The 13,115-nt window shown below is 39.2% G+C and overlaps 1 protein-coding gene across 3 annotated transcripts in view; it reads right to left on the reverse strand.

The window, feature by feature from the left end:
* Positions 1 to 13,115, reverse strand: part of LOC126867666 (transcriptional activator cubitus interruptus) — a 146,001-nt gene that overhangs the window by 18,712 nt on the left and 114,174 nt on the right. For all 3 annotated transcript variants that reach the window (XM_050622458.1, XM_050622459.1, XM_050622460.1), the window contains exons 2-3: positions 5,177 to 5,445; positions 4,187 to 4,276 (exon numbers count right to left, since the gene is read on the reverse strand). In XM_050622458.1, coding sequence (XP_050478415.1) covers positions 4,187 to 4,276; positions 5,177 to 5,445 — 359 coding nt within the window. The remainder of the gene's footprint in view (positions 1 to 4,186; positions 4,277 to 5,176; positions 5,446 to 13,115) is intronic.

The following is a 13,115-nucleotide window of genomic DNA, read 5'->3' on the forward strand; positions in this document are numbered from 1 at the left end:
GTTGCCACAGAACCAGTTCAATTAAGCGCTACGAATTCTTGCGGCTCGTACTACCGGAGGAATATTCCGTGGCGTGGATTTTAAAAGTCTTGCCTTTCGGTGCGCGCGCTCGTAACCAGGTAGATATCCACAACTGGCCAGAGAAGGTGAAGGAGAAGTCGAGGAACGATGGAAAAGGAGAACGAGAAGAGCGAGCAGGAAGGCGGATTCTGCGGCCAGAACGTTTTAGCGGCGATTTGCCTGCGACCGCAGGCCAACGACGTAATATACAAACCACTTTCTTAAGCTCGTGGTGGCGGCTCGCTTGTATGGAGCATCGTTGGTTATATGGTGGCGGTTCTTCGCTTCCTCGCCTGGCTTCTTCTCTGCTTCTTCTTCTTCTCTTTTCAATACGCCGCGCCGCCACTCTTCTTCAATCGCTAATTCCGCATCTTATCATTTTCATTCGAGGTCCAGTTTTCTTTTTTCTTTTTTTTTTTTTTTTGTATCCTTGTCCTCTTTTACAATCCGAGACTTTCTTCGCTTTCACTCTTCCGAATTTTTTCTACATCTTCCTAACCTCGATTTTTATTCTTGTCCACAAATTTCTTTTAATTTTTGTAGCCTGGTGTTCCTTTTATTTTACATATTATGTTCTTCTTTCATGGTCCTTACTGAATCGTGTATCATAGACTTTTCGAAAATTTGTTTAAACTTCCCGACTTTGCACTCTTTCGATGAACTCTTTTCTTTCGTTCTTTCTATGCTCTATTAATTTCCTCTTTATTCACATTTTTTTCTTTGATTCAAGGCTTGGCAAATCTATATCGCTGCAACATCTTTTCTGATTCTTCGAGATTAATTCCAACAATTTCTCCAATTTTTATCCTTCTTCTTCATCCATCGTTATATATCCCTTCACCTGCAGCTTCTTCATTTACCAAATTTTTTCTCCAAATCGCAGCATTCTGTTTCCCTCGTCGATTTCTCTTTGCTTCTACTCTCCTCCGCTCCGACTGCCTCCGCCGGTTCCTCGAGCTTCTCTCTATCTCCTCGTGTCGCCTCGCACGAGCAACGCGATACACAGGACCGACCACGAGGAGGCTCGAAGCAGCTCTTTCTCCTCGGTTTCCACTCGGTTGATCGCTCGTTCGCGCACAACGGGTATAGAATTACTCGCGGTTGGAGCTCCTCGCCTCTCGCGAACGCGCTCCTTTATCCCCTCGCCCGATTATTAATTCGAGCACTGATCAAATTTACGATGGTCAACGATGGTCGAACCGAACGAATGAAAAGGGTGAGGAAGAAAGAGGGAAAATGGAAGAGAAGAAGATGGAATGTCGTGCGGTTTTTCCGCATGAGCTGAAACGTTTAAGGTTCCTCGATGGTCTCGTGGCTTTATCGAGGTCGTTCGGCCTCCTTTCCTCGGTTACCTGTGCCTTGTCCTTCTTTTCAACTTGTTCTCAGTCCACCACGACGGTGAATTTCGTTTTTGCACGATTTAGCTACTGGCCACTTGTGCAGTTTTTATAATTTGTGCCTGAGGCGATGTCAACTGCGATTGCTCTCCATAAGACTCAGTGTAGCATCTGATCTATCAAATTTTGTTATACGTTTTTCACTGTTCATTCGTAATTGAGTCCTTCTAACGCATAGGTTGATTCCTTGCACCAGACTCGCGCGTATATCGAATAGCGGTTAAGGTTCAATTAATTTAAGAACAATTAAAATAGTTCTTTTGGGAGCTACGAACTGTTTGGGAGCTCCTATGAGAGCTATTAGCTTCATAGATTATTGACACCAATTTCAGTTGTCGAGTTTACAAATAATAAAGATTTTTACAATGAACAAAGATTTTGAAATATATTTTTTCTGGCAAATGAACGCAAAAGAAAGAAGAAGAAACGAAGATTGATTCCTTCCTGTCATTATCGCTTCAAGTGTCTAAATTTCTACGATTTTAACATCTAAGAAGCGAGTACTTTTTATTAGATGGTTGTCTCTAATTTCATTGACAACTTCTATGCATTTCTGTTCATCAGGAGAAAGATACGACTCATAAATATTCGCTTCGTAATTCAACCGTTACAAAGTATTTTTATATTCATTTACAATTTACAAGTCACGTAACGTTATTGAAGATAAGCCAATCGGCCGAAAGCCCACGCAAGAATATCCCCTTAACACCGACGTGATTTTTCGATGCACTTTTTCCACAGAGACAGAGGACGAACCGATCGCCTTATCTGTCTCAAAAGGGGGTTGGAGAAGCTTCGAGCTCTTTAATGAATATGCGAACGATTCTCGCCGATCCCCCTCGTCCCGAGACGAACGTCCTCGTGACCCACGACCCTCTGGACTCTACACGTTCCGTACGTTCCATCCCCTGGCCCCTCTTCACCCCTCGCGAGGCTAACATGGGATTGAGACATGTAAATTGGTGCAATCGGCCACTCCGATCGACGCGGCTCGTCCGACGCTGCCTCGGCGCACGCTACAACGCTACAGGTCGCTTCAAATCACCAAATCATAGTGACTTTTACCATCAGAGAGAAGAATTTGGTGGGATGAAAATGATATGGTACATATTCGATTTGTGACTATTCGATTTGACGTAGGTTTACATTGATTTTTATTGAAATTTTCGAAGGAATTGCAAAAGATTTTAGTAAATTGAAAACATATCGTGGATGTACAATATGTCGTAGAATGAATTAGTAACTCTTGCGCGATAGAAATCGTTATAGTGGATTTGTAAAAAAAGAAGAGATGGTTTTTAATGAATAATTTAAGTCTAGTTTGATGGCACTCGATTAATGTTAGAACTGGTACCTTTTAGTCTGCGCTTCGATGCAAATGGTTTTAATCGTGACATACTGTGACGAAACTTAGTAACAAGAAATAAATATATTTCTATTCCAATGATAATTCATATTAATTTCGTGAAAAAGCACCAGCATGGTCTCGGTAATCCCAAAAGTTCGAACTCTGTAATCTCTCATTTTGAAAGGTTCACTACTTCTAATCTTAAACTTTCGTCGTTTCTTTTCGCTATTTGACGGTATAATATCTATGTGTTTATCAATATTTCCTAGGTTTAAATTAAACTAAAATACCAAGCAACATAACGCGAGAAGAATTCCATAAACATCTTTACGCTTCGTGTCCCGGTTTCTCGATATTCAAATAAATCGAATTAAGAATTTCGTCACGAACGTAACGGCGTGGCGAATTCGGTAAAAGAAGAATTCGGCAGAGGACGAAAAGGGAGAAGAGAAACAGGGGAAGAACGAAGCAGAGGAAGAAGAAACGTGAGACAACCTGTAGGGTAGGCGCTAAGGTGTTAATGAGGTCGTGTCGCTCCGAGTCGATTCAATTATGCGGCGGTGGCGACTAACGAGGCCCCGTTTACCCTTTCAGTCGTCTTTTAGCCTCTCGGCCTCTTAACCGGTCGATCTCCTACCTGCTGCTAGTGCTGCTACACCTACGGCTAGCCGCCGCGTACCGTGCATCAGGATCTTTCATTAGATTCACTTGTCGTCCTCGAACCAGTCGACGAAAAAGTTTCTCGTTTCGTTCGTCGAATCGACATGCTTCGAGATTTTTAACCCGTTCAAATCGGCCTTGGTTCTTCACTCTTTCAACTATCTCCCGTTTGTGCTACATTACGAATTCTTCCACGATTTTTTATTCTTGGTAATTATCGTTAGTTCCACAACTAATTCCGAATTTCATTTAACTATTATGTGCTTCTTAATTATAGCATCTTTTTATTCTGTCACTGGTTCAAAGCCAACCCATATCATTGTTGGTTCCTTTTTAGAATTATTAGAATTTAGAATTCCTTAGATATTAGGAATTCTATTGCGGTATCTTCTTTTCTAGCGATTGTCACTAACATCTGGTAGCATCGACGGTAAAGGATCATTTTGAAACCAAATTATGCCAGATTGGGTTTAGGTTGTATAATAAATTTACAAAATCTTATACAGAAGCGATCGAACATTTAAGCTTGACATGTCGAGAGAAATTTTCGATCCTCGGAGACTAAAAAACGGTGTCGAGTGTCAATGATCTTACCGATTTTGTCGCGTTGGATTAATCTCGCTAATCAGATACCGTGTTCCGATTTTTAATAAATTTTAAAGGCAGCTTTGCCCTACTACTATATTCACGATGTTTTATTAACATAAGATTCACAACTTACCGTCGATGGAGAAAGGGAATTCTGAAGAAGCGAGGGTGCTCGCTGGTCCTGCGGCGTGCAGAAGGTACTCGGGCCCCAAACCACCCAGTCCTTGAAAAATTATAAAGAAGAAAAGAAAAAAAGGCGATTAGACAGTAGAAAAAAAAACAAGATTTTATTCGACTATTTTTAAATAGGAAATAATACTATCCCGTATCGTATGGCACGTCTAACGAAATCAAAAGCCTCGATCCTCAAAGACATTCTTCCGGCGGAAATGCGGGCTCTTTACAACTTCCCTGCGTTTAATACCAGAGATGGCGTACTCTACTTCCTTAATTACGTTTATCGAGAAAAAAGAAGCAACAGAGAAAGGGGAGATTGAAATAAGATCGATAGGATATCCGAACGTTAACTTGAAGGATTTACCAAAATGAACGTCGCCTGTGGTTCAGGATAAAAATACAGACTCGAGTTGTTGGTTTTTGATATCTGTTAAACTCAATAAAAATAAATACAATTTTCATAGCGATTTTAATCAAACCTTTGTTCTAATTTACATCTCTCTTCTATTCTATTCTAGTCATTTTTATATTCTACAAGCATACATTCATTTTATTGTATACACTGGTCAAAAAATTAATTTATACCCACTCGCTGCATCTACGAACTTTTCTATATGACTGTTTTTGAAATTAATCTTCATCGCCCTTTTCATTCGTTTGAGTTTTCCGAGAAAGCTCTTCGCAATATCTATCTGATAATTCTCTTCATCAGTATGCGTTATCCTACCGTATTTATCTTAATCATTCAACCTCCAATTTCTCTAGAAACTTAAAAAATGTCCCATCTATTATCTTAACAATAGGAATAACGTTCATTGTCAGTAGGTAGGATGTTCGATGGCGAATAAGTTTCAAGCACTGGATGGGAACGTGATCGAAATTAGGCGACGTCCCCGGTCGCTATCGTTCTAATTATCTCGGAACAAGTACAAGCCAAGGTAATTACCGTGTAACGAGGCGTTGGGACTGTGCGTGGAGGCCTGGAGCTGATGGTAAAGGTGGTCCATGTAGTTGAGCCGGTAGGCGGGATGCAGGGCCGTATGCTCCGAGAGGGGGTGACTTCTGCGGAGGAAATCACCGCCGGAAGTCCCGTTGCCGGCTGCCCCGCCACCTCCGCCCCCACTGCCACCGCCACCGCCGCCACTAGCACCGCTGCTTGCTCCGCCACCGCCACCGGTGGCTGCACTACCGATCGCCGTCGTGCTGCTGGACAATCTGAAACAATTAATCCTTCTGTCAATTTGTGTTTCAATCTTACAAGGTTTATACTGTCCTGTAGATTATAAAATGCAGATTGTCGATATAATCGAAACTGTGTGGTTCAATGGTTTTTCAAATATTTACGTTTAGGACCTTTCTGCATGATCGAACTGATAAGATATTAGTATGAAATTTTAGTATGAATTACGAGCTGCCAGTATTTATAAATGCCTATACGTACGAGCAACGAGTTTAGCAATAAAACGAATGGAATCTTGCAATGTGTTTAAGTAGCATAATCACGTAATCGGTAGAAATAACGTTAGAGTGGTTTGACCCACGGCGGAATCAAACTGACCAACATCATCGAGACTAATTAACATTTGATCTCCAAACGATGAAATATTAACCAAACGCTTGAACAAAATAAGAAGATAGTTAAGAAATGGAATTATCAATTTATTTTGTTCAGTGACTCGTTAGATATTCCAAAACTTTAATTCTTCCACGGAAACTAAAGTCTAAAGCTTTAAAAGTGAAAAAGAGGGCATCGCAAATTCTAATCCTCCCAGAGAACAGCTATAAACTTTCTCGGAAACGCTCTTAAATCTACGAAATCAGCGCGACGTCTGTCAAACCTCGGAGAGGTCCTCGCTTAAAGAAACAAAGAAGCCTTCTCGAAACAGAGATGTAATTCAGCTAGCAGATTAATCATCCCGAAAGGACAATGCAAAGAGAGGAAACGGTCGTTTAACGAATGAAATTACGCCACGCTCGAAGCCGCCACAAATGGCGCGTGTCTCTTCGTCAAACATTCTATTTTTGCCGACGTCGACGCTGAAGAGAACAGGTGTCTTCTAGCAAGGTCGAGCTTGTTTCTCGTCGTGTTCCCGAAAGCGATTCGACGATTTTTCCTTTTTGCTCGGTGCCTTACCAGAAGACAAAGGTGTGTCTCGAGGTACCCGGCAACAAGAAAAAGCCATCCAAGAATCGCGAGCACGCTGTGCCACGCGCTCTGCTTTCGACCCTGAACTATGGACCGTTCGTCACGCACGGAATATCGGGAAATGACGCGTGTCTCGTGTCATCGGTGCTGTTTGTCTTTGAAAATTGTCGTCGGTCTCGCCGGTCTGTTTGCGAATTTTTCAACATTTTATTTTCATCTATTTTCCGTTGATGAATTGACGATTACAATGTATCCATGATTGTTAGTGACTAATTTGTTTACTTAACAGTTTATCTAATTACTTAGCAATGTCGTTAAATTTGATTATCTTAAAGGACTTCTTCTATTATAAGTTCTCGAGAAAATCAATTTGTTCTTTTTTGTATTTACGAAAAAGATTTGTAAATGTTTCCGAAGCATTGACAAATATATTCACAAAATTCTAACAGAAAAGTCGTATGCTTGCCTTGTAAAAGATATTATAGAAGGCAATTGGAATCTTTAATCTTCGTCTCGAATAAGAAGCCAAACGACGTTTAAAACTCATTCATCAAAAGAAGAATCGTGCAAAGCAATTCTCCATTTACAACTGAACCTAAATAATTCTTCATCCCCTAAAACTTCTCAAGACGACCATTTCCAAGGAAATGTGACGCGTCGAATAATATTCGTTCGCAAAAGGAGCAAGAACACGTCAGATGGCTTTACACTGTGATCCAAAAACGAAAACGCCCCTTTATGTTACTTATTCTAGTCGAGATACGAAAGACAACAAAGGGTGCAGAGAATCGTCTGATCCTCGCGGAATAGAGCGGCTCGCGTTTTGACTGACGGCCATTCGCCACGCTCGAATCATCAGGAAATGGCGCGTGTCTCGTACCTTCAAAGATGTTCTCTCAGCCGTTTAGTCGTTAGTGCCTCTTTACGAGCACCTCTCTCCTCTCGAGGATCCGAGAATTCTTCGTGGAATCGCAAAGAACGTCAGGTGGCCTGAGATCTTTATTGGAAACGCAGCGAGAGGACCTCGCGCGTCCATCGAGGCGAGAGCCTTCGTGTAACTTACTGCCAAGGTCGTGCACCCGAGGAATTTCCTTGGAATTCCATAGAGAATTTTCGATCGGACGAGGAAAGTCATTTGTAAGTTATTAAAATTGTTCTGCTAAATTATTAAACAAATTATAACCCGTAGCATCCGGGAGGCTGATATTTTATTATTCTTTCTTTCTTTTTCCATTTTTTATTCGTCGCATTGACAACACGGCCATTAGCGACGGTTTTGCTTGCGTCTAAACCTCGTTCCATGTGTCCGTCGAGTTGATAAATTTCACGAGGTTTTCTCTGCTCTGTTCCGAATCGAATACTTTCTTTAGTTCTTGGAATCTGTTGCGTGCTTCGGATAGTTTTGTGCATAATATTTTACTGGTGTTCTTAACGTTAGATTCCGATATAAAAATATGGAAGAAATTTAAATATTATACAAAATTGACATCAAAGTATTGACGAAAATATCATTGAACTTCCCATAAAAGAAACTTTGCGATAGCGAAAACTCTACAAATTTCAGATTTATTTTGTCTGCGGACTTTCTAACAAATACTCGGCCAACAGCTGACAGAAATGACTACATTTATTTCCATATGGTAAAGGCAGCCATCGTGGAGACAGAAGTGAAGACATTTAAAGGATCGTAGAAGTCAGAGTAGTTCGTTAAAATCACAGATCGGTATTTCACCATCTGCTTTTAAATTAGTTTGTTTGACTGTTTCCTGCATTCCGGTACGTGTTCCACCGTAAAAATTCTTGATATTTACGTTCACCCTTCTTTCGGCCATAAATTTTTATCCCGGCAACGTTTCTTCGGAAACTAGACGCGTTCCTACTGCCCGTGTCAACAGGAACAACTTTATGGAGTGTTCATTATATCATGAGAGAAAATTAGGGAACGAATTCTATAGTTCAGCTAGTTTTTTGTTTCCATTCGTTACAAACTTCGTCTTAGGTATTTTTTAAAACGTCTCTCTATAGTACCACGTTTATATTAAAATCGTCACCTATTCATTTCAAAACTATTCTACGAATTAAATTAATCAAAATTGAAATAGATCTTTACGCGAAAATCGAGGAGATTTCTGGAAAAAGGACTCGTGACAAAATGATAAACTGAACATGTATAATGTTGGAAATTTCAATCCTACCTTTTAATAGTAATTGCGTTGAAATTGAAAATTATACTGGTTCTTAAAGAACCTTCTCTTTATATTTACAAAATAACGAAAAATTTCATAATTCGACTATTTTACTGAAAAATACACCACAGATCTATGTTTCCTTGCCAAAAAAAAAAAAAATCTTCTCGATGATTCATTAATTCAATGCCTATTCTATGAATTATATTAATAAAAACTAAAGTAGATTTCAATGCCAAAATTGTTTTACCTCTCGTTAATTGGATTTTCATTCTCCGCTGTGTTCCGTTCCGAGGAATGAGAAAATGGCGTCGCGTGAAAAGCAGCAGGCGCGAAGATGGAACCACGGGAAATAGAGACAGCAATTGGCGCGTGTCATAACGTTTTAACGCGTATTACGATGTTTGAGCCGGTCCCTGTCTAAATATTGGCTCCGCACTGGCGCGAGTTTGCTGAGCAAAGACAACCGGCTCGACTGTTTGACTTTACTTAAAGTCCACGGATCCCGATTACTGCCTACTCGTTACCTGCTTTACGCGGCCGCCCCGTGTTAACAAGTTTGTCACACAATAAGCAACATATCGTTTCCGAAAAATGAAGAAAACCGCCGCTCCGCCATCTCGTTTCTGCGCTAACGGTGTCCCAATCTCAAGATCGGTGCCCTCAGGATTTCGATACGTTTTAATCTATATGATATATTTTTATAAACGTGTCTGACTATTTTTCGATCTACTTTATGGACTTATTTAACAATTATTCCAGCTATTAACATTCATAACGTTTGAATTTTAAAACCTCAATCCCTGCAACAGCGAAAAGATATGTTTTCTTCTATACTTCAGAGTTGCATTTATGTAATTATTTTCTCCCCAAAACTGGGAACGAGGGCGTAACAAATTTGGTGACAGCTTCGTTCGAGAAACTGCCGATAATTTTCCACTTATTTCTCGAAATTCTATTGTATAAGATAAAAACTAATCGTAAATATTAGGTTGTCTGAAAAGTGTCTTTCTTTTACAGACACGTCTTTTACAACAACCCATTTTTATACAAACATGAAACCTAATCTCTCCAACGTTGTGATGTTTATTTTGATAGAACGAAATGGATCATACGTAATTCCTGTTGTTGTGCATCTATTGTTTCCTTATAAAACGAAAGAAACTTTTTAGACGACCTAATACCTACATGTAGCACAGATGTCCTTTAAAACACAGTTCACGACAGAAATTCTAAATTCATTGAAAAGATTAACAAGATTCCTACAAACCTCTGATGTCTCCTTCAAACACTGATAAAGAATAGGATACATTGACGTATCTGCCCTATTCGTTAAATTAAAGCGCAACGGACTGCCACAGATCCATAGAAATCTAAAATAACGGCTCAGAGAGACGTTTCATAAATTTTCTTAGGAGTATGAATGAACGGCCTAAAACAACAAGATGCTTTCATCGTCCCAGGAAACGGAGCAAATTCAGTGAAGATCTGGACGATGAATTAGAACGGGGTTGTAGAGATGACGGAATCAGGGACAAAAATTAGGACGCTTTGACAGGCTGCTTAGTAGCGTGGCTGTAAAAAGCTTGGCCACGAGAACGGCCAGAGGAACAGGGGACATAATTACAATGAAAACATCGTCGACCCCGTCGGCTCGACGTCTTTTTGCCCGTAGCTTTCTAGTCGCTGGTTCCCTCGTCAACAGAGAAGGAGAATAACAGGCTGAGAGAGGAGGGAACGAGACCGATTCTATTTCGAATCCTGCTGAGTGCCAGATGACTCGTGGTACATACGCTTTTGCCTTCCAGTTCTCTTCCTTTTCTCTTCCTTCCTCTTCCTTTTCTGCCTCTTCCTCTTCTCTTTTCACCATCGAATCTTTGCATTGTTCACTTTCGTTCTAACTTCTCCCTTCTAACCTCTTTCACGTGTCGTTTCTTTCTTAGAGATTCGCCTTTTTTATTTCCATTTTCCACACTTTTATTTGGCAATGATCTTTTTTTTTGTAGCGGTTGGTCGGAGATTCTTTTGTTTGTTCTGAGAGATTAAAAGAGGTCCGGTAATTTATTGTCACGATAAATTAGCCAAAGCTGCTATAAATAATTCAAAATACGATTTTGCAAATGAAAATATAAATCACGTAGTTTGCCAATGGAAGTTCCCTCGGATATTAATGGAAACTAGTCTCACAAGTTGCTATTCGACTTTAGAATTGATCAAGAAATTGCAAGGTATAAACTTTCGTAAAATTTAAGAAATTAAAAAATATATTTACGTGTGTTTTTATGTCTTTTTATTATAATCGGAGAAATTCTTTAAGTAAGTGTTAACAAATATACCTTTTCATTTACCTTCATGTGCGTATACACAGACACTTACGTATAAGTGAAGTATATATCTCCATTTCGGATTCTTAACAGAAAGAAAACAGAAGAAAATATGTTTCCCACGCGAGGATTTAATCTTTTAACCCTTCATTGGTGTTCATAACAAATTCATCTTCTTCATTTACATAACAAATACCACGTCAGTTTTAAAAAAAGTTCACGTAGAGGCTATTTACCACTCGAAGGATTAAACGTTGATATTAGAGTATTTGTGAAATTCGTGTTTATGGATTCTGGGTTCCATTTTGACTCGGTACGAGGGGGTAAAATTTTTACGTCGTGTTCACCATTTATCCCTTCCGTTATACCGCTCCGTTCTCCAATTAAGCTATTATTAATTTCTCTTTCGGAGTTCTTCTCGCCGTTCCTCTCCCTTTCCACGCTTTCCAGGCCTGAAAGTCGGCGAGGAACAAGGGACACGGAGGGAGGACCGACAGATAAAACTCGAGTCGTTAACTCGTCACGCCGGAAACCGACGCATCTATCTTTATCTACGGCCCGTCTGCCAGCAAGGCTGGCTTCTTCTTGAAATTCCTTCGGCCTTCGACGATTCCTTTCCCTGGTTCTTTCTTCTCCATTGCTATGAGAAATTTTCCGCTAAAACGAATTCGCTGATACTAATTTTATCGAGGATATCGACATGGAAATTATATTAACTCTTTGAAACGTGTAACAAGTAATGTTTCGACGTTACTAGCAAAAGTACAACAAATTTTGCTTTTCAAATTCGTACTTTAATTCAATTTCAATGTTGTACTTTACAATTAAAAATAGAAAGACAAATTTGCTACTTTTTAGAAAATATTTATATTTAGGAATACTTAAATTTATGGTATTTAAAACAATATTTCAACTTTCTCCAAATGTAATGGAGAACAAAGGATGGAAGATAAAAGAGAAATGAAAAATTAAATGGAAGTGTTTCTTCAATTGTGGTTTACAGCAAGTTCCAAGAATAGTTCCAATCGAATAACCCAAGTTAGTTAATGATTTATCGTATGTACAAAAAGTGCTGCACGAAATGTAAATAGAATATATTTTCTTAGCCAATTTCTCCTCCACTTAAATCGTAATTACAATAATTTTGTCCAATTACATATTTAAAGTTCGCAATCTTCGCGTCTTTACACGACGGAGGCAGAATAAAAAGCAGTATATTATTATTGATTTTAATTGATGAAAAAGGAAATATTAGCGAGTTCAACGCACGTTCTGACTTATTTTTGCAGATAATCTGGTATTTATCGCGACCTTCGTTACGTCTTAGTCGGTTTATGTTCGACCAGCAGAAAAAGAAGGGAAGCCGGGTGAAGTATTAAGGGTCACAAGCTCATTAACGCGACTCGTGGTAATGAGGCGAGCGAAGCGCTGTTCAGGAACATCTGTCGGGTTTCCCTGCCGTTTCGTAAAACGGAGAGCTGGTCGAAAAGGAAACAGGATTCGGATGAAAGTTCTTGGAATTTTTTGGTTTCCCGCTCTCTTCTGCTGATTCATCAGTTCCAGCGTTTCAATAGTCCTTTAATACTTTAAAGAGCGCTTTGTATGTCTTGGGAAATTATTATTTATTTCAAAGAAATCTGAATATTCGCTAGAAAAAAGTCCTCGGATTTAGAAATGGTCAATACCATTTATCTCCAAAGCATAAAATTTTGAAATAATTCGAAATATTTAATATTGCAACCTTCAATTATATGGTTTCAAAATCTGCACAGTTCCTATACTTGCAAAACTCTTAGCAGAGTTTCAAGTTCTCAAGACTTCCATAAAAATATCAGATTCCTCAAACTGCAGAACATCGTTCAAAATAATTTGCAAGTCGAATACAAAACGATTTTATTACGTCAATTTTAACTCCTAAGGGAGTACGTAATCATTCACAAATTAATCACGAAGCTATCAAGTTTAAAAACACTACTATTTTCAATATAGAGCACTCTTCGTTAAGGTAGTAAGTAAGCAACGTTAAATGCGAACGAATAATAAAATATCTCTGAATAGATATACGATCCAGTGATTCTAAAATTCTTCTAACATCCAAAGCTAATTTCTCAATTAAAATTAAACTCCCAAAATATCTCTTTCGTCTCCCTTTTCGGAATCAGTCTTCTCTAAATCTTCCACGATTAACAACACCAAGACTAAACGAACTTCTCACGTACCTACCGCTCT

The sequence above is a fragment of the Bombus huntii genome, chromosome 7, assembly GCF_024542735.1.
Source record: "Bombus huntii isolate Logan2020A chromosome 7, iyBomHunt1.1, whole genome shotgun sequence".
NCBI lineage: Eukaryota > Metazoa > Arthropoda > Insecta > Hymenoptera > Apidae > Bombus > Bombus huntii.